Raw genomic sequence first — 20,906 nt, forward strand, 5'->3', positions numbered from 1 at the left:
CCAGCCATGCAGTGTGATATGGTGCATCACCAATACTTGAAATAGGCTGCAACAGGAGGTCGGAATAGGGCATAGATTTTCTAACACAGCATGTTAGATGGAATGATTTTGTCTACTCTGAAGTGGAAAATTCAATCAGAATTTTCCACACTTTTTAGTTAAAGCAACACTGTTATTTATTGATGAAAGGTAGAGTGAGAGAAATATAGAATGAAAACAGAGTAGATGACAGATCTAGCATTATTCCTGTCCTAGTGAGAAATACTTTTTCTCTTATAATTTAATGAAAGCTACACAAGATAAAAAGGGTCTGCTTACAAGATACACTATGGAATGCTTGGAACATATGCCAACTTGTTTAGCATATGTGGGGGTAAAAATGGAATCTGGCTTTTTAAGAAGTTTTTCCTTTTTTTTAATTTATTTATTTATTTATTTTTGGCTGTGTTGGGTCTTCGTTTCTGTGGGGGGGGCTTTCTCTAGTTGCGGCAAGCGGGGGCCACTCTTCATCGTGGTGCGCGGGCCTCTCACTATCGCGGCCTCTCTTGTTGCGGAGCACAGGCTCCAGACGCGCAGGCTCAGTAGTTGTGGCTCACGGGCCTAGTTGCTCCACGGCATGTGGGATCTTCCCGGACCAGGGCTTGAACCCGTGTCCCCTGCATTGGCAGGCAGATTTTTAACCACTGCGCCACCAGGGAAGCCCAAGAAGTTTGTTTTTCATTGAGATGGACTTTGTGCTTGACAAAGGGCAGTTACAATGGCCCAGGTAATCTATTTTGGCTTAGTTTCAACGCAGCAGAATTCGTTTGGAAAGCACCTGAGAGTATCAATAAGAAATTCAAGGATAGATTCTCTAAGCTTTCATTCAAGTAGAATATTTAAATGTATTACTAGTTTTCATCTGTGCTTTGGTGCACAGACGATATATCAGCATAACTACCTATTGTGTAGATGAACACTTTACACTTTTGAATTGCAAAACCTTAGGGTTGCAAAGTCAGATTAGTGAATGAATATTTAAGATAGAATAATAACGTAATATCAGCATGCTCGATGTGTGCCAGTCACTTTTCTAGGTACTTTATACGTATCCTTTCATTTAATCCTCACGATGACACTATGAACTCTTATGATTGATCGTCTCCAGTGAGGGAAGGAAGCCACAGAGAGGGTAAGTCATTTGCCCAAGGCCATCGTCCTAAGCCAGGTTCCTGAGCCTCCCTGCCTGGCTGCCTTCTTACGGCTCTGCCGTCTCAGCACTTTCCTCCTGGTGAGCCTAAGGACACGTGGGTTAGCAACTTAATTCAATTAGCGTATAGCATTTAGCACTTAGGGTTTTTATATTTAGGTTCTATCTTTAAAAGACACATATAATCTCTTATATGTGGAATCTAAAATAACTGAACTAGAAAAATGAGAGTAATGGTGGTTACCAGGGGCTGGGGCTGGGGGAATGGGAGAGATGTTGTTTAAGGAGACATACTTGCAACTAACACATAAATAAGTCCTGGAGAGCTAACACACAGTACAGTGATTATAGACCACAAACTGTATTATAAACATTAAGCTTGCCAAGAGATTAGATCTTAATTTTTTCTCATCACTAGAAGAAATGATAATTATGTGACATGATAGAGGTGTTAGCTGACACTACAATGGCAATTATATTGCAATACAAATGTATCAAATCAGTATGTTGTACACCTTAAACTCATACAATGCTATGTCAATTATATCTCAATAAAAAAAAGAGACAGGTAGTTCTTTAACAGTCTATTTTACTTAGCTACTTTTTTCCTAATTGATACATAATTCTATTCAGTGTAATTTAGTTTACTTTCTCTTTTCTTTTTTTTAACTAGCATTTAAAGTGATAGGACCATTTAAAAGCATTAGTGCCAATTCATCAGCTTGTCTAAATTGTGTGACTTTGAAAGATAGTTTAGGCTGCCTGTAATTTTGTATTCTTCAGTGTTTGAGAGTTGATTTTCCCCTTTTGTTCATACTATGTTATAGTATAGTCAGTTTAGACTGTTGGGTTTTTTTTTTGCTTCTATAGACTGTACATCCAGACTTGACTATGAATTTCAGGTTTCCAAGGTGATAGTGTAACCCAGTAACGCATAGCTTCTCTATAATACAGCAATCACGTCAGTACAATAAGGTCTAGTATGCCTTTTATTTTTTTTATTTATTTTTATTTTTTTTTATTTTTAAAAGGAAGAACCTAATTAGTATAATAGAAACCATAGTGGAAATCACCTAAACTGACCTCTGAATTAAAATGGCAGCGTTCACATATGATAAGGGGGAGAGCTTCCTGCTCGGAAAATACTTAATTTTTCAGTTAGTAAAAATAAGAGGCCACCTTATGAAAAACTTTCCTGGGTCTTCAGTTTAAATGTCCACTCTTGTTGTAGTCCTTCTGGTCCAAAAACATCACACAAGGGGTCATTTTGACTTTGAGAGAGAGGATTCTGTCTTTGCAATGAGAATAGAATTCAGTCTTAGGGAAGAAGCAATTAAAACCCCAAAGACTTTTATTGCTTTTGGTGCTTAAAAAAAAAAAAAGGCAAAAACTCCACTGTACTTTAATATTTTCTGCTAATTAACTGTCACAAATGTGATACCATTAAGTTTGGAGTCTCTTTGGTTAACTTCAAAGTCATTAACACACACTGCGCGGCCCTCCCAATTGATTTTGGAAAAAGGAACCACATTGACAGATCTGTAATCAGTGTTTCCAAGGATTTTGTTTCTCATACAATCTAATCTTAATTTAAGGAACATTTGATCTTTTTCTCTGGGTAACAAGCACCAGCCCTCCTAATGCTCAGAGTTGATGGTGTCAGAGTTGTCTTAATGCCAGGTGTACCTTTGGATACACTGCTCCAAAGCTGACTTTGGAGCTTGCAAAGTTCACTACTATTTTTGGAGAGTATCAGGAATGTATTTAGCTGCAGATAACTGCAAACGCAACTAACAGCAGCTTAAGTAAATAAGGACTTACTATGTCTCACATAAAAATGTTTTTCGGTTGAGTGTCCAGGACTGGTGCAGTATGGGAAAGGGTCATCAAGGCTACTTTGTCTTTGCTATACTATCCTTAATGTGAGACCACTGACCTTGGGCAAATCACAATGTAACTTTTCCAAGGTTCAATTTCCCCATCAGAAAAAAATGGCGGTCACCCTTCCTATACTTGCAGGGTAGGGGTAAGGCTTAAATGAAACCCTGTAGGAGAAAATGAGTAGCACAGGGCCTGGCACCCACTAGATTTATTGCATCACAGGAGCAGCCCAGCAGCACCAGTTTTCGTGGGTGATGGGGGGAAGGTGTGAAGCAAGAAATAGGGGATCCTACCTTACTCTGTGTTCTTCAATCTCAGGGTTCCCAATTCCAGTGTACTTTCAGCTGGTGCTATTTGAAATAGCACATTGGAGAAAATAACTTGCAAAAAAGTCCAATTCGTACCCTTTAACAGATAGGACCTATTACTTACTAAGTAAAATATATCCTTTGTAAGGCAATTGTTTATTTTATTCTGTGACCTCTTTACAATAAATTTCAGTACCATTAAAGGCTTAAGACACATTATTGATTATTTGAATATGTGTGTCATTAATCTTCCATCACCCTCATACATTTTATATGTACATTTTAAACATCGTCTTTTGCATTTAGATGGAGAAGAGTGGTTTCAGAAGAAAGCAGACTTGTGGGTATCAGCTTCATATTGCACTTCAAGAGCTCCCTTGAGCTGATTTGCCTGTAAATTTCTACACTAAAATGGGCTTTCAGAATAGTGACTGCTAGATAAACTATAGAGTGTATTTAGTAAATAAAAAGGATTCATCAGCTGAATGAATTCACTATCACTGGTCAAATAGTCTCACCCAGTTCTGTTTCCTGGTTCTATAAAAAGCCTTTTTCTTTTTGTATTAAGGTTGTCTGTAACTTTAATAGAACCTTTGAATTATTATCTGATTTTTAAAAATTGGTTTATAAAAGGATATTGATTCTTTAAATTAGGGGTGGTTGAAATATTGTTTATGGGCCAGCAGTCTCCTTTGATGGACCCTGGAAACCTCGGTCAAGAAAACTCATCTTAAATCTGTGCTACGATACTCTTAAAAAAAACAAACAATCACAACTCTTAATGACTGACTCTGGATTGGACAGTAACGTTGGTGTGGAAATGCAGGGGAACCAACAGGTAAAACAGAAAATCTGTTAAGCAGGGCCTTTTCTAGTTTTGCCAGTCATTGATATTCATTTCTTACCCAGGGCGTTTTCCTGGGTAATGAGACGATTCTAAAATCAAATAAGGCTTTTGAACAGTGAAGATGTTTGCCACTGTTCTGTTGAAGAATCCTATAGATTTATAGTGATCCTAAGAGGTGTCTCATATCCACTATATTAACTATCCTTTTAGAAGCTTATGAACATTGTAGCTTTTATTGATTCCAGGGAATTGTACCCAACAGTAAGCAATAAAAGTCCATAGTAACTTTCTTCCCATATAGGAGTGTGCAGATCAATATTTTGAATTTACTGTAATTTGCTGGTAATGGATGGAAGACCTGAAAAAATTGTGAAGCCTTGCAGGGCACAGCTGTGCGGCGTTGCCTTTTTATCTAAGCTCACCATAGGTCACAGGCTTTCCCAAGTAAAAAGAAACATAGTTAAGTGGCAGGGCTGATACGCGTATTTATCAAGAGCCTTCATAAGTCTCTTCTAAGGGAAAAAAGAGAATCACAAAACTTGTCCACGGTGACCTTAATTTTATAGTCCTGAAGGACCTCTAAACGTACAGTCTTTAGGGCAATTAAAATTTTAAATATCCAGCATTTGTGTTTGATCTCCTTCTGCTAAAGGAATTTTTTCTGCTGATTAGTAACAGGGTGTGTGATTTCACTGAAGCCTGATTTGCTTGGAATCTTCCAATTGCTCGACAGAACTGTGCCCAGGTTCTGCATTCAGAGAGGACAAGGTAGGCATCCTGAGCACTTGCTCTTTGATTTTACCCATTCCTCTCTTGATTAGAGCTCTTCACTTGTGCCCCAGGTGGCACATCTGATGCGAGTATCACACTTCAATAGTAATGGCTGACATCTAGGGTGCTGGTGTGTTCAGGAACTGTGCTGCATGCAGGATGTGCGTCCTCAGTCGTCTTCTCAACACCTTATGGCATCGATTGTAATATCCTCATTTTATAACTTAGAAGACTAAGTCTTAGAGAAGTTAAAGAGATTTTTCAAGGACATTTTCCAGCGTTGACTTACATTAGATTATAGGTATATCTGACTCTAGATCCTATTCATTTCATCACTATGAAGTATACAATAGGCTTAAATAAGTATTTTTGTTTAGCATAAAGTTTGGCTGATCTAATATACATTTTCTTGTTTTGCTTCCTTTGTTGCAAAGGACTGTGGCTCCTCTCATTTGATCAAAAGTGACACACTTTTGCTTGAAAGAGACAGTATTTTGTTCTTTAAGAAGAAAATGAAGACATAAAATACCGTATGACTATGGGCTGGAAGCTCCTAATCTTGAGGAAATAAATGCACCTCATTTAGTATATAGTAAGCACTCAGTAAACTGGAGATGTTATTAACATTAAATACTAGTTTTACTCAGCAAACCCTGCAGAGAAACATGGAGACTTAGGAGGCAGACTTCCCTTATATAATACTGAATTGGAAGGCAGGATATATGTGTGTGTGTATGTGTCTGTGTGTGTCTGTGTGTCTGTGTGTGTGAATGTGTGAGATTCCCAAGCTGGATTTTTTGATGTCAAGGGTGTAGTTAGGAAGCATCAAAACCCCTAGTAATTGGCTGGAAAGGAAGCTTGTTTCATTTGCTCATTGACTTGGGGTTAACTGATGATTTGACTTGTTATGCTTTTTCTACTTAAAAAGGTCTGTGTTAAAAGTAATGTGTTTGCAAGGCTTTGCTTCAAATAAAACCAGAGTCTATAAAAATAATTTAAGTGGGAAATTTGCTTAGAAAGAGCTGCAAAGCTGTGTTGTAACATTCCTTTCTGAGAGTAATTGCCAGTGTGTTATCAGCTGTGAATGCAACTTGATAGCCTGCATGAGGGGAGTCTGTGGTACAGATACACCAAATCTTACTTGGTGATGAAAAATAATTAAACTGCTCTGCACTCAGGCTGCTGCAGATTCAAAGACGAGCTCAGCCATTTGCCAGCTCTGTGACCTTGTGTTGCTACTTAACTGGTCTGTGCCTCAGTTCTGTCAAACGGAAAGAATAGTGAAAATTAAGATAATGTACCTCACCATGCAGTAAACATTAGGGACTGTTACTAGATGGGTGAAGGCCGATGGGCTTAGTAAAGAAAAACAATTCCCACCAATTGTGTAAAAATTTTAAAGTGGAGGAGGGGTTTGTGATGAATGATAGTTAACTTTCATGCAAGAAAGACCTGCGATGCCCACCTTTGCTCTTATCTTACTTTGCAAATCTATCCCACATTCCCTGCCATCTGGGACTCTCTGGTCTAAATTAAATGGTTTTGCCATCCCCTTATCCACATTCAGATTTCCATTATTTAACTTTTGGATGGCCCTCTTCCCTAATCTCTGGATGGAGCCCTGCCCTTAGCTCCTAATGTTCTAAACCTTCCCAAGAGCTAAGCATTTCTTTTCAACTCCGGTAGATCCTATACACACACGCTTCTCTCTTGAATTTGCCCCTCCCCTCTTTCCCCACTACCTCTTTCTTAGTCCTGGCACTGGGCTATGCTTCCTGGGCAATTGAATAAGCCTCTGAGTTAATTTCCCGTGTGTCTTCCATAAGCCATTTGACACCCTGATACCAGAGTGATCCTTTTTGACGTGTTAAGTTTGACCATCTTATTCTCCTACTTAAAATGTTCCATGAGCTCCCCATTGCCTATAGGATAAAGACAGACTCTTCCAAAACCCTTCTGTGATTTGCCTTGTCCCTGCCTCTGTTCTCATGTCCTGTTGGTTTTTTCTTTCTACCCTCATTTCCGGCCATTCCAAGTTTACTAAGAGCTGTGTACTGTTTCACTCCGCCGTACTTTGCAGCATCCGTTCCCTCTTCTGGAATGCCCCTTTCCTCACCCACTCCTGAGGCTGCCTAGCCAACTCCCAGTGGCCGTGGAAGAAAGACCAGGCTTAAGTATTGCATCACTTGGGAATATTTGAATTGTAAGGAACAGAAACCACAGGTTAAACTGGTTTAAACAATAAAGGGACTCGATTGACTCACGTAACTGAGAAATCCAGGTATAAGCAAGACTAGATCCATTGTTTCAAAGACATCACCCAAGACCCAGTTTCTACCTGTCTTTCTTTTCTGTCACCTTCTACCCTGCGGCTGTCATTAGCTTCTTGGGTTTAATGATCCTCCTTTCCTGTTAACTCTCTTGGAAAAAGGAAGGCATTCTTTCCCAGGAGCCTAGAGCAAACATTGTTTTGCATCTTGTTTTCCCAGATTGAATCAGATGCCATCTCTGAACCAATTACTTTGGCTCAGACAATGAACTTTGTCATTAGCTTAATTTAACCTGCGCTAAGCCTGGAGGTTGAGAATAGCTCAGTTCCACCAGATTTTGTTATCATGAATAATGGGGAATATCACTGGGCAAGAAACAATCCTGACTCTCCTTAAAGAAAACTGATCGCCCCCTCCCTTGGTACTATTGAAAAAAACCGCTATTCCAGGCCTTTCCACACTATAGAAAAAGCAAGCCAAGTCCTTTATGCCCAGTGCCTGGCATAGCACTTGCCTCAGCAGCCTTTACTAAAAAGTGTGCAATTGGATAAAAGAACCCCATTTTGCTTGCTTTAATCCCCACGTGTGCCCCTTGTTTTCACCTTTGGCAGAAGATTTTGTCTTCTCGGTTTCTGAAATTACGGAACTCCAAGTAAATTGCTTCAGTTTTCCTTTGTTCTTCTTTAAAAGGTACCTGTTTTTACTTGTACTTTTCTCCCTCTTTAGAGGAAAAGCTGCCCTCCTTTTTTTTTTCTTAAATTAACGCCAACCCTCTGTGCTCATGTCCTCATTCAGACTCCCCTCCCTGTCGTGCACGACACCACTCTGGCCTGCTCTCCAGCACTTTCACACTGGAGTGTAGGGGGAAAATTGGGGCTGGGTGTCGTAGGTTCACATTTTGCTTCCACCGTCTCCTGGCTTTGCGATCCTGGGCAACTGCTCATCTCTGGGCTTTCCATGGGAAGGCTGGCGTGTCCTGCCAGACAGCCAGGTGAGTTTGTTAAGAAATTCATAGACTCCATTTCGGATAGGATTTTATAAAACTCAAAGAGCCAGACACCCATATTGTGACTGAGAAACTCTGTGTATGGAAAGGGCCCATGAGACGAATGCCTAGTCTTGGGGACGATGGCCGTTGATTTGAATTCACGGCAGAAAAAGCCAACCCAGAAAGTAAGGAAGGCAGTAACTACTTCTGTTTTTTCGGAGAAAGTGAGTATGCGGTTGCGATAGAGTAAAGTTTACATGAAAACGCAGCAGGGATCTTGTGTGTGTACCTTTCACGGTTTATTTTGTTGAACTTTACTACCACAGGTAAATATGTTAAAGTGCACTGTGGTTATAGACACAGAAACAGCATGAAATAAAACCTGCAAGAAAGGAGGGGTCCTTTAGGGTTCTCCACCCATCTCACATTCCCACTGAGTGGTATTTTACAGGATGAACAGTTTGAATGTCCAAGCATCTCTGTAGAGGTCTACCTACTGCTTCTCCAGCTTCATTCTACAGATTTTTATGCACAGAGCTATGTACTGTATGGGCAATTCACTGGATTTTTCAAGAGGTTTGAACATAAGCCCCTTTTGTGTGCAGCTGTGTTTCAGAACCAAGCCTGGTTCTGTAAGATCTGGTTCTGTGGTGTGAACTTTCCTGTCCTCTGCTTCTGCCTTCACAAGTAACTCAGAAATGGAGGCCAGAAAAATGGGGCCAAAAACATCCCTTTAAAAGAGCCAATCCCTTGCTGAGCCTATACCCCTAGCTAAATTTACACCCCATCAGGTAGGGAGAGTTCCATTTGGGGTACCCTTCCTTGCCCTACAGTGCTTCCCACTTGGAAAGGAAATAACAAAAAACCCTAAAACTTCACTACTCTGATGACAGCTAGAAAAGTAGTATTCCATAAAGAAAAAAATCCAAAGGCAAACTAATAGGCCTTAAGGGTACTTAAAAGTACCAGCCGCCACGAAACAGTGTATACACACAACTCCCTCTCCATCTCCAGGGTGGTGTTCAGACATCGGTCTTTGTAAAAGCTCCCTGGGTGACACTGATGTGTAGCCGGACTGCATTCAGAACCACTGCTTGAGCTGAATTACCTCATCCCCTTTTATTTTCTCTCCCCTGTTAACATTTATTCATTCAAATTATACTGCATAATCCTGCACCTGGTGATATCTCTTTTGCTGTGTGTGTTTCCCCAAGTAGCTTTTAAATCTGTCTTATTTTATTTCCTCCTTACGTGTCCCTAACGGTGCCTGATACACTGCTTCCCGCATCTCAGCTCTTTGCAGAAACTCAGGCGTGATCACGCTGGCTGACACCTGGCAGTAATGGGACACTCGTGGGGAGTGGGGACCTGCCAGAGTGCTGAGCGGAAGGTGCTGGGACAGTGGAGAGGTCCTTCCTGGAGGCTGAGCCCCAGTTGAGCCTTGAGCAGCAGAGGTGTCCTAACGGGCCATTCCCCAGCTGTGGCCATGTTCTCTGGGGGTTAATTTCCTAGTTCCCACCCATTTTCTGACCTTGTCTGTGCAACAATCCCATCACCTGTGTGAGAGCTGGTGTCTACCCAGTAGTATTTTTACTTGCTAGCCTCATTCAGTTTGTGTTGTTTGAAGAACGCAGGGTCTGCATAGTTCAGCACATCATTTAACAGGGCGTAGTGTGTAGCAGAATTCTCCCCTTTTGTAGATTTTAAGTGGTCCTGTATATATACATATAGGTATATGTGCCACTTCTTTTTCTGTTCTCTCTTCTCCTGTCACTTCCAGCACATGGTTTTATGTACCATCTTACACAATAATGAGTTCAAAGTCTATTTTCAGCCCCGACCTCTCTCCTGAACCCAGGTTCGTTTGTCCAACCACCTGCTTGGAAATTTTTCTTTGGATTTCTTACAGACATCTTGGATGTGATGTATCCAGATAGGACCGTTCTTCCCTCAAACTCCCCCTGCACAGGCCAAGAACTTTTACTCTTTCTGGCTTTCTCTTCCATCTTCCACATCCAGTTCTTTTGTATATTCTGTAAAAACATATCTCAGACCTGACTGCTTCTCAACATCTTCACTGATGGTCCTAGTCACAAGCTTCTCTCACTTAGATTATTTCTATAAACTTCTAAAATACTGGGTTAAATATGGCCTTAAAATAAGCATAGACTATTTCGATATTTATTCATACATTCCATGCCCTAGCCTACACACACACACACACACACACACACACACACACACACACACACACACACACACACACACACGTCTTTCTTTCTCCTTAGCTCTCTCTTTCTTTTTAGAGAACTTTAAAAAAAAATTGAAATCATTTTAGATTTATAGAAAAGTTGAAGACAGTTGAATCTCTGCATACCCTTCCACCAGTTTCCCCTAATGTTAACATCTTAATGTAACCTTAATACATTTGTCAAAATTATGAAATTGACATTAGTACATTACTGTTAACGAAACACTTTATTTGGATATCACCAGGTCTTCCACTACTGTCCTGTTTATGGTTCAGAATCCAGTCTAGGATCCTACATTGCATTTTGTCATCGTTCTCCTGAGTCTTCTCCGACCTGTGACGGTTTCTCAGTTGTTCCTTGTTTTTCACAACCCTGACAGTTGTTCTGTAGAATGATCCTCAGTTTGGTTTTCCCCGGTACTTCTTCCAGGATGAGACTGGAGTTAAGGATTTTTAGGGAGAATGCCACAGTGGTGAAGTCTCTTCTCATGACATCGTATCAGGGGCACATGGTATCTATGATTATTGTTGGTAACATTAATGTTGGTTGGTTCAGACGGTGTCTGTCAGGTTTCTCCACTTAAAAGTTGCTACTTTGCCTTTTCCCTCCTCTGTCTTTGGAAGGGAGTCACTAAGTCCAGCCCACTCTCCAGAGGAAGAGAATTAAGCCCCACCTCTTGAAGGAGGGGATATTTTATTTGTAATATAATATTTGTAATATGATATAAGATCTCCTTTCTCTTTTAAATCATAACGTGGCCCATCAGTTAAAAAGAATAGTTCAAAGATTTCTTAAATACATGTGGCATGTGTTGCCATGTTGTTTTATTTGTGTATGTATAACTATTAAATACGTATTAAATAGTATATATTTTTTAAATTGCCATTGTGGAAATTGCTTGTACATATTAAACGTTGCAGCTGTTTCTCAACTGCCTTTATGAACGAGACAAGTTTTCTTCTCCTTTTGAGGCCAAGGCTGGCCGAGGAAAGGGGCAGGATCATTTGTTATGCTTTCTTTTCTTCCCAGACTCACAGAAATTCTCTTTCAGTATTTGAGGAATCTGTGTGTTCTCAGTCTTATCAAGAGATCACAAGAAGGTAAACAGAGTTCTTCGATTAACTTTGTCTTTATTTTCAAATGCATGTATTTGCTAGTCAACATTTTTAGAAAGGGGGCAAAGGAGATCATTTTTTCAAGTAAGTAATGATACACAGCAATTCTAAAAAATATTAGATGTCACTGAAAAATCAATATCAATGAAAATAATTTTAAAATTTTAATATTCTTAAATACACTCATGCATTTCTTTAACCTGTGATGATTAATAATCACATAGATTTTAGTTCAGATGGACACTTCTTGCCCTTTTTTCTCTCTCTGCCCCCTTCCCTTCTCTATTCTTAATCTGATGCTAATTTTTTACACATGTTCCAAATATACTAAGCACAAGCTTTGGTTTATGACCGGAACCAATACCACATGTCGTATCTAATTATGTAAGTATGGTTTAGTGACCTTATCCTGACATTAAGAGAATAAGGACACACACGCACAGTACCACTAGGATTGGGGCAGTAAGTGCCTTGATATTGCTCATTTGCATCCAGCCCGTGCAGTTTGATCAGTGCATGGTCCCTCCCCACACAGCAGGACAGCAGCCCCTCCTGGCTCTGTCTGCAATCGCTTAGCCCTCTTGGGATTTGCAGGCTTTTGCAGCCACTGTTCGCAAGGTCTTGGCCACAGCACATTCATTTCTCTCACTTTATTACCATCGCATCTGATTCCAATTTGCTAGCAAATTGAGTTTCCAGTTCCAAGCCTGACATTCAAGCCGTCAGGTGGATTAGCTCCTCAGCCTGGTTAGCACAGACCCTGCAGGTCATTGACAGTGGCCTATTAAATGTCCTGGAACCTCGGCCGCCGTCCCGGGGAGCAGCAGTGCGGGGTTACCCACTGTGACCTTTCTTCTTGTTTAGAACTCATAATTCTAGACCTGTTGGAAGGGCTTTCTGATTAAAAACAGAGTCGGTTTTCATCCCTTATCTTGCCGTTTCAGCAGTTTCTTCTCATAGCAAAGCCGCCAGCTTACAGTCGGGTCATTTGGTGGAATATGATTGATTGAACTATTTGGGGATCATTTATTTGGCCCTTCTCCTGTTATATCTTCTGAGTGATCTGTTTGCGTACAGAACTGAAACAACATCTGACTTATTTTTTTCTGTTTTTAATGATAGCACCTCAGGTACGCCTCCTTTTCTTTTAATACTGCTGTCAGATGAACTTACTAAACAGCAGTATTTACTTATTTAATTAAGCTCTAGGCCTTTTGCTATGTAGTGGGTCTCAGTAATTTCTTTTTTTTTATTGACGTTTATTTGATTTATAATGGTGTGTTAGTTTTAGGTGTACAGCACAGTGATTCAGCTATATATATGTATTCCTTTTCAGATCAGTAATTTCTTTTTAAAAGAAACCCTCTGGTGAATGATTACTTCTAGGCAGTTCTCCTTTTCTCTTTTTTTCTTTTTTTCTTTTTTTAACCTGAATACAAACGGATTTCTCAGTGCTTGTCATAACCCAAGACACACGTAGAGACAATTACTCATCGGTGTTCTATTTACATTTCAGTTCCCAAGGAAAACTGCCTTGGTCAAAGACTTTACTCTTCTCATTAGAGACTTTAGTAAATAAAGGTATATTTATGTTTCAGAATCAGGGAACCAACTTCAGCAAACGCTGTAATTTCTTGGGGCTAATGAAGGATTAAAGAAAAACTCGAAACGAAACAAAACAAAAGCATTTCACCACTGAACCCTGCAGTCCGTGAAAAGAAAATGGTTAGCTATTGGGAGAAGGAAGAAAATACTCTGTCCCTAAAATTGTTTTTTTTTTTCTTGCAATTAAACAGTGATCTGATTATTATAAATCTGTATCAAAATATATTTTCCAGTTAATAAGTGAGTAAAGTAATAACTTTGGATAAGTTCTATTTAAGGCAGGATCCTCCTCTGGGCTGCTGCTCTTAAGTCCATTTTTTGTAAGCTGTGATGGAGCAAATTGCATGGTTTAGAAGTAAGATGTGAGGTCACAGGCCATGACAAACATTTCAGGATCCAATAAAAATAGGGAACAGGAAAGGTGAGTTTGAAGCTGAAGGGGAAGCACCTTTCAAAAAATGATGCTTGAGCTCCTGGCAGGCAAAAAAAAAAAAGATAATTATGGGAAGGAAAGCCCAAATTTAGTCAAGGCTTTCAAATTTTGAGTTAAAATAGCCAGGCGACTCATTACTTCCTATTCTTTAATTATTGTCATCAAGTAATCATTCTCGAGTGCCCGGGCTTCTGAAAGCTCCATTAGTGGGTGGAGGTATTTCTGTATCCCTTTTTGTTTGTTTGTTTGCTGGGTTATTTTGTTTTATTTTCCCATAGACTCTCTCTAGAAAGGCAGATAATGATCTTAATTTGAGATAAGTGTGAGAGCATCCTTTGAAACTATAAAGCACTATATTAATTGTTGTTGCTGTCTGGTTACCTTTTTAGAAGTTCGTTAACCTACTTTTAAATATCCTTAATCATGAGTCACATTTGTTTTGAGAAATAATACCAGAAGGAAAACTTTTGCTCTATTTCTTTTTTAAATTATAATCTTTGGTAGACATAATGTTTTGCATGAGTTTATTTCTGTTGGAGGCAAATAGTCTGATTTCACTACCCTTTTCATTTCACCTTTCACTTAATTATAATTCTGCAAAATTTCTCCTCCTCCTTCTGTTTCCTTTTTGGATAAGTTCTTTGGTTGCTCAGATTTCCCTTACCCTCAATTATAGGGTCACGTAGCTCAACTCAGTATTTGACTGTCACTGCTTTGGGACGATTGATGTCTTTTCTGCTCTGGAATTTAGGTAAACAGGGTTTGTACGTCAAATACAGTGTATAAAGGGAACAATGTCAGAAGGGATCCAGCATAAAATAATTACACTAAAATCTTTTCAGTATAGAAAATGCCAAATCAAGCATAGTAAGGATGATACATTTTATGTTACCTGTTTGGTGTCCTAGTAGTCTAAGGTTAATGTAGCATCTCATATACATGTTTCGTTTTTTCTTTTGCAGAAGGAGCTGAGTCTCCCCAGAAGAGGAAGTCTGTAAGTAGAATAATTTCTTTATTGATTCATTTGTATTCTGGGATACAGTTTGTAATGTCATTATTCTCTGACTTGTTAGATTTTCAATGGCAATCAGAAGATTAATGATAATCAACTGAATTAAGAAAACACAAAGCTTTGCATTTATTTATAAATGTTAAATATTAATGATTTCAAGATAAGTTGAAGAAAGTTTCTAGGGTTCCTTATGGGCATTATAAGCCAAAATGCATATTTATTCCTGGGATAATCTTTTTTTTTTTTTTAATTTTACTTTATTTGTTTATTTATTTTTATACAGCAGGTTATTCCTGGGAGAATCTTAAATTTAAAATTTCTATTATGTAATCAAGCAAAAACATTATTTGGTCTGCAGATAGTTTAAAATGATCTGACTAAAGAATTAGTGCTTATCTACATGAACTGGAATTCTATGATCTTTATACTATGAATTTTATGCAGAGTAAATGATATACTTTTGCCTCTGAATTGATGAAGACTTTGCATCAGCTAAACTTTCTATTAGATCTAGACCTTACTGCACTGATTCATGTAATGCTCTTATATTAAAATAGCAAATTTGTGAACATTGACTTGATTTCTTTATAGTATGTTTCCACCTTTTATTTTTAAGGCTGATAATATATTTGCATAAATCATAGTTTTTTGCATCAGCAAGTTGCAGAATGAAGTTAATTGCCTTTAATATTCTACTAAGGTACAGTTACTATCAATTAGTACTGTGTAAGGGCTGATCTGGAAATATTTGGATTTGGTGTCTGATTTATGCTGAGTTTAGTGGATGGGGCAATGTCCTTTTAAAACAATAAGTCTAATATTTAAGATAAATTCATGCAAATCTCAACTTGGAGGATTAGAAACGTATGTGGTGACTGTTGTAAGAATTCATTCTTTTGACTCAATTTTGGGAAATTTCAGTCTTTGCGTCTAGGAACCAAAACTTCGTGAACCATGAACATTTTATTGCTCTCCATTTTGGTCTGTACTTTTTTAGTTGCCAGGAGAACACTGTATCATTATTCTTGGAGAACGTGCCTAAATAAATTTTCACTCGCTCCCAGCTTACATCTCTGGACACTACGGGTTAATGGCCTAATAGTTTAGCATCGGAAATGTCCTTAGAATGAAAAACTTCCAATCTCCTGCATTAAGATTAGGACTCTTTTGCCTAGACTTGTAAAAGTTTAAACTTTTTGATATTTCCCAACATGATGAGAAATCAGAAACAAGAAAAACAGAAATATCTACATAAAATATCTTTGTAGACAAAAATCTCTTTTCCTTCATAATTTTGTATGCTTAAAGCATCTTAGGCTTGTCTTGTATACTTTATTTAAGAACTTTAGAACTTTAGTCAGAGCTTCCTTTTAGCCTTTATGATAAATGGTGCTTTTTTTTTTTCCTGTTTAAGTTAGTATGTTTCCTATAAATTATTATTACAATAATGTTAGTTAGCAAAGTAGATTCCGTATACCTACTGAAGGGCCATATCTCCTTTTGCGCTTGTGTAAGTCTCAATTCTGTTCATGTTAGCTGATAGCCATGAGTTGATAGGGGAAATACATGGTAAGGAAAATATTTAAATTTCTCTGTTTGAGAGCATGGACTCTTTAATAAAAAAAAAAGTGATGATGGCATCAGTTTGTTTGGAGTACATGCTTTGAATACTTAGTAAGATAGAATTACATTTAAGCCAATTAAAATCCCCTCCTAATAAAAATCAGTTGCTCTATCAATCAGATGATGGGAATAAAAATCATATATATATATATATATATATGTCAACATAAATCTACCTTTTTAAGTGAATTTTGGAAAACTTAATAATTGCAAGTAAAGCAAACAAGAAATAAACATGCTATTTTTAAATTTTCTATTAAATACAAGTATTCCCCAAAGAATTAATGACTTATGACATAGATGTTCTGGGATGTAATGCCACTCTGAGTTTTCAGTGACCACCACACAGGATGCCAGTCATTACTCTCCTCATGCAAGGTTCTTTTATGACTTTGAGAAAAAGAAAATACTTATAAGATAAATGCTCAAGTGATTTTAATACAAATCTGATGAAGAAGAGCACAGGTGTGTTTTTATTAGGTACGGGTGCTAGCCCGCATCATGGTACCTGATCATTAAACCTGTTAACACTTCCTCTGTTTATTTACTGCATAAATGCTTTCAAGTCTTTTATTACCTTCTCCCAGAAAGATTGAGGATTTGATCCTGCTCTTCTGTTGAGTTGTATTTCCATGTCAACAGCAAGCAACTGTGCAATGTGATGTATTCCTCATTGTCTATGGTACCCGGCAATGCGACTGAACTTGTCAGAGGGGGTGTACCTTCAGAAAAGCTGTGCTCTTGGAAGAAGTCACCTGATTTTGTTATATCTGCCACTTTTAATGTGTATGCCTTGAAGGGTAATATTTTAAAAATGCACTTTCATCATTCAGACACATAGATTTATCATATTTTTAAAAAATTTTAGTATTGTCTATAAAAAATTTTAAGTAAGCTTATAGACAATGTTTGTCTGGAATCATGTGATAAAAACATATTTGTTATATAAAGCATGTATATATTATATAACAGTTAAAGCCTTTACAAATAAAAGAACACAGAAAATAGGCTTTTCTTTTTATTACTAATTGAAAAGGATAAAAAAGCAGCCTATATTCTTTCTAGAAAAAAAGTAATCCAGATCCCCACTAATTTGTAATTTACGATCATTTTCTCAAGGAATAATTTGAAGTCTGTGTTTCACATGTGTTTTAAAAGGTTGCAAAGACAATGATGTGACTTTTCTTTTTTTAATGGTACAAAGGTCAGCAGACAAGAGAGATCAAGGGAACTTCTTTCTAGACCTGATGTTACTAAAAAACCAAGTGACCCCGGATCAGTTTTCCAGAGGCTCTTCCAGCCCTTTACCAACTTCAAGGTCCCAAATCCCGTTTCTACTCTGGCTCCCTGTATGGGTGGATTTTAGCTAGCTGTCTTCTCCTTACAAAGAGTAGCCATTTTCCCAGATTCTTCTAGCATGTTCTTGTCTTTCTCCTTGGAACAAAAGTTGCCATACTCTCTGCTCCCTTTCCTCTCAGCTACCTGTCAAAATCTGTATATCCTTTGAATAAATTATGATACAGTCATACAATGAAATACTGTATGGCGGGTAGGATGATTGAACTAAAGAAGATGTGTCAACAAGTATAATTATAAAAAACAAACAATGCTGAGGAAAAGTTAAAAGCAAATTCCAAATACAAGACATTTATCTTGTAAAATTTCTAACAGCAAATCTAAACTGTCCATATTTATTAAAAAGTTCCTAGTGTTGTGGGTCCCTTAACTAGTTTTTTGAACTTGGGTCCTAAAATGACATTTCTAAGTGGCAAAGCTCTCTGGGTGGTGGTTGTTTTCTGACAGGGAAAGTGGAAAAAGGGTAAAAGCCCAAGGTGTGAGCTAATGGATAGTTCAGAGCAAAACCAAGGTCCCCTTTAATTTTAAAGGACCCCCTCATGTTTTGTTAATTGCTCAAATAAACAGCTCTCTAGTACAGAGGGAGCTTCTTTTCTTCTGGGAATTCCCTGGAGAGAGGGGCAGGAAATTGGCTGGGGCCAGCTCCCTTGCCTCCTCCAATGTTGATTTTTAATGATCTTTAAACCCCCCCCCCAAGCCCCCTGCACAGAGAATGTAACTGCACTATCTCTTCTTAGCAAGTAAATTCTCCTTGCTACCCAAAATTAAAATAGCCTTTCTTCTATGTCTTTTAATTGTGAGCATGAGTGCATTGTTTCATGGAGCCCTGTAGTTCAGGGATCCGTAGGATTATCTGCACTTATCACTTTATTTCAGTAGAACAGTGACTGACATCTGGTCAGTTAGTTTCTTGGCTTTATGTTGTTTGGCCACACATCTAGCAGCAGAAACCCAAAGCACAGAAGGCCTGGAGAAGTATGTTTCTGCGTGCTGAGGAATTTCTGGGAGTATTGAAAGTATTAAAAGTAATTTAGGGGGCTTCCCTGGTGGCGCAGTGGTTGAGAGTCCGTCTGCCGATGCAGGGAACATGGGTTCGTGCCCCGGTCCGGTAAGATCCCACATGCCGCGGAGCGGCTGGGCCCGTGAGCCATGGCCGCTGAGCCTGCCTGTCCGGAGCCTGTGCTCCGCAATGGGAGAGGCCACAACAGTGAGAGGCCCGCGTACCGCAAAAAAAAAAAAAAAAGTAATTTAGGAGTCTTCTCGGTTTAATTTCAATTTCTCAACCTAGCAGCAATACTAGTGTTTCGCAACTATTTCTCTCCATAGAGTTTTGTCCCTTCTCCATTCCCCTTTTCCTTTTATCATTATTCTGAAATGGTTGGGGTCTAGTAGGGCTGGCCACGGACTACGTAGGGTGAGGTGCTGCTGGCATATAATGGTTTCAGGTGTGCTAGGAGGTCCATCTTCCTCTCCACAAAGAAAACAGGCATCTTAAAACACACTTACCACAGTGCCAGACATCCATTCAGTTGGATCTGTAAGAACTGAAGTTCATTCAGTTGGATATTAAAGGTCTTTTCTCCTCCGCGTCTCATTGAAATGTACATACCTTTGGGCACCGGTGTTGCTGAGCTGCATTTAGCACAGCAGAACGGGAGTCATTAATGGGATGCTTCTGGTGGTCTGGCGACAGACAAGGAGAGCTGTTGTCAAGAACCATTTTGCCACATGGATAAGTTAACAAGTATATGAAAAAGGTGATAAACTTGTCTCACGTCTTTCCCATATTGTCTCTCTTGGGCAGGAGCAGGAAAGGGTGTTTGGGTGGGATGGAAGAATGGAGTGAGCCACAGAGGGAGAGAGTGTTGTCACAGTGCTTAGGATGACAGAGGCAGAGGACCCCGAGGGTTACTGGAAGCTTCTGGGTGGAGCGGGGCCTGCTGGACTCAGAAGACAGTTTGTCTCACTGTAATTAGATTGAACTGGGCGCACTGGATTAGGATATTTCTTAGGTTGAAATTCCTCATTTTGAGACGAGATAGGAAGTGACCTTCTGTGTAATTGGAGAGGCTCACGTGGATGTCATTGGCATCTGTAGGTGTGTGTATTTTTCAAAAAGAAGACGTATGTTCAGGCCAGTTGTATTTCAGCCAGAGCATGCTGCCTTGATGGGCTGTTTAGAAAAGCAGTTTGAGTAAAATGAGGTTATTTCTAGAATGCAAGGAGAGGCAATCACCTTGGTTTTACAACGGAGTCAAATTAGATTTACGAGATTTTCAGTAAGGTGAAGGTAACATTTTCTGAAAGAGAGGGAAAGGGCTTAATTCAAGCAAAATAAAGGGCATGTAAACTGTATTTGGATAAGTTTTAAAATAAATTTAGTTTTCTTCTTAGTACATTCTTCCCTCCTACCCCTACAAATATTGAAACAACAAGAATTCAAAATGCCTATCGTCGAAGCCAAATGGAAGTCCAGTGTCATTTTGAATGTTAGAAACCCAGCAACAAAATGAAGAAAAAATTGAGTGTTGCATCTGAATTAGCATTTAAAGTGGCATGTTTATATAAAAGCAGAATGGTGTAATATATCCTGAGAGTAAAGAGAGGATTTCAGACTGTGAAAGAATGTCAATTGCATTTATATATTCATCGAATAGCCAGTTTGGTATTTGGTATGTATTTGCAGCATCCTGTATCACGCCTGCATTCATCTTCTGTGAGGGGGCTGAGGGGAGGAGACCTGGGAGATAGAAACAATGTAGGATCGATCTTCTCACCTTTGAAAATTATTAGGAAGACCTTAGTTTTGCTCCGTGGGAGGGAGAGTTGGGTCGCCTAGGGAGGTTTATCAAAATACGTGTGTGTGTGTGTGTGTGTGTGTGTGTGTGTGTGTATGTGCGCACATTTCCAAATACACTTGGGAGTACAAATCAGAATCTGCGCGTATGTGCATTGGGGGCAGAGGCAGGGGGAGCACCGAGGCTTGTGGACTTTCAGCCCATTCTCAGGGTGAATCTAAAATGCCACCCCTAGATGAGAACTGCTGTTCTCAGGAGAGCATCAGGGTGTGTGTAATGGCAAAGCGGGCTTCTGGATGTCCAAAGGCATGAGGGTAAATTCTCTATTTCATATTTCTCAGAATGACTTTATAGCAAGCCTGAGTCAGACAGGAATTTGGAGACTTTTTCAGTGAGCATCTTTTCAGCAAGCCTTGTGGAGGGTGGCCCACTGCAGCAGGTGGGTGCCTGCACTTTCT

At 39.1% G+C, this 20,906-nt stretch overlaps 1 protein-coding gene across 14 annotated transcripts in view; it reads left to right on the top strand.

Moving 5' to 3' along the window:
- Nucleotides 1-20,906, top strand: part of MAST4 (microtubule associated serine/threonine kinase family member 4) — a 568,209-nt gene that overhangs the window by 290,215 nt on the left and 257,088 nt on the right. For all 14 annotated transcript variants that reach the window (XM_067730872.1, XM_067730855.1, XM_067730861.1 and 11 more), the window contains one exon: nucleotides 14,622-14,653. In XM_067730872.1, coding sequence (XP_067586973.1) covers nucleotides 14,622-14,653 — 32 coding nt within the window. The remainder of the gene's footprint in view (nucleotides 1-14,621; nucleotides 14,654-20,906) is intronic.

This window comes from Pseudorca crassidens, chromosome 3 (assembly GCF_039906515.1).
Source record: "Pseudorca crassidens isolate mPseCra1 chromosome 3, mPseCra1.hap1, whole genome shotgun sequence".
NCBI lineage: Eukaryota > Metazoa > Chordata > Mammalia > Artiodactyla > Delphinidae > Pseudorca > Pseudorca crassidens.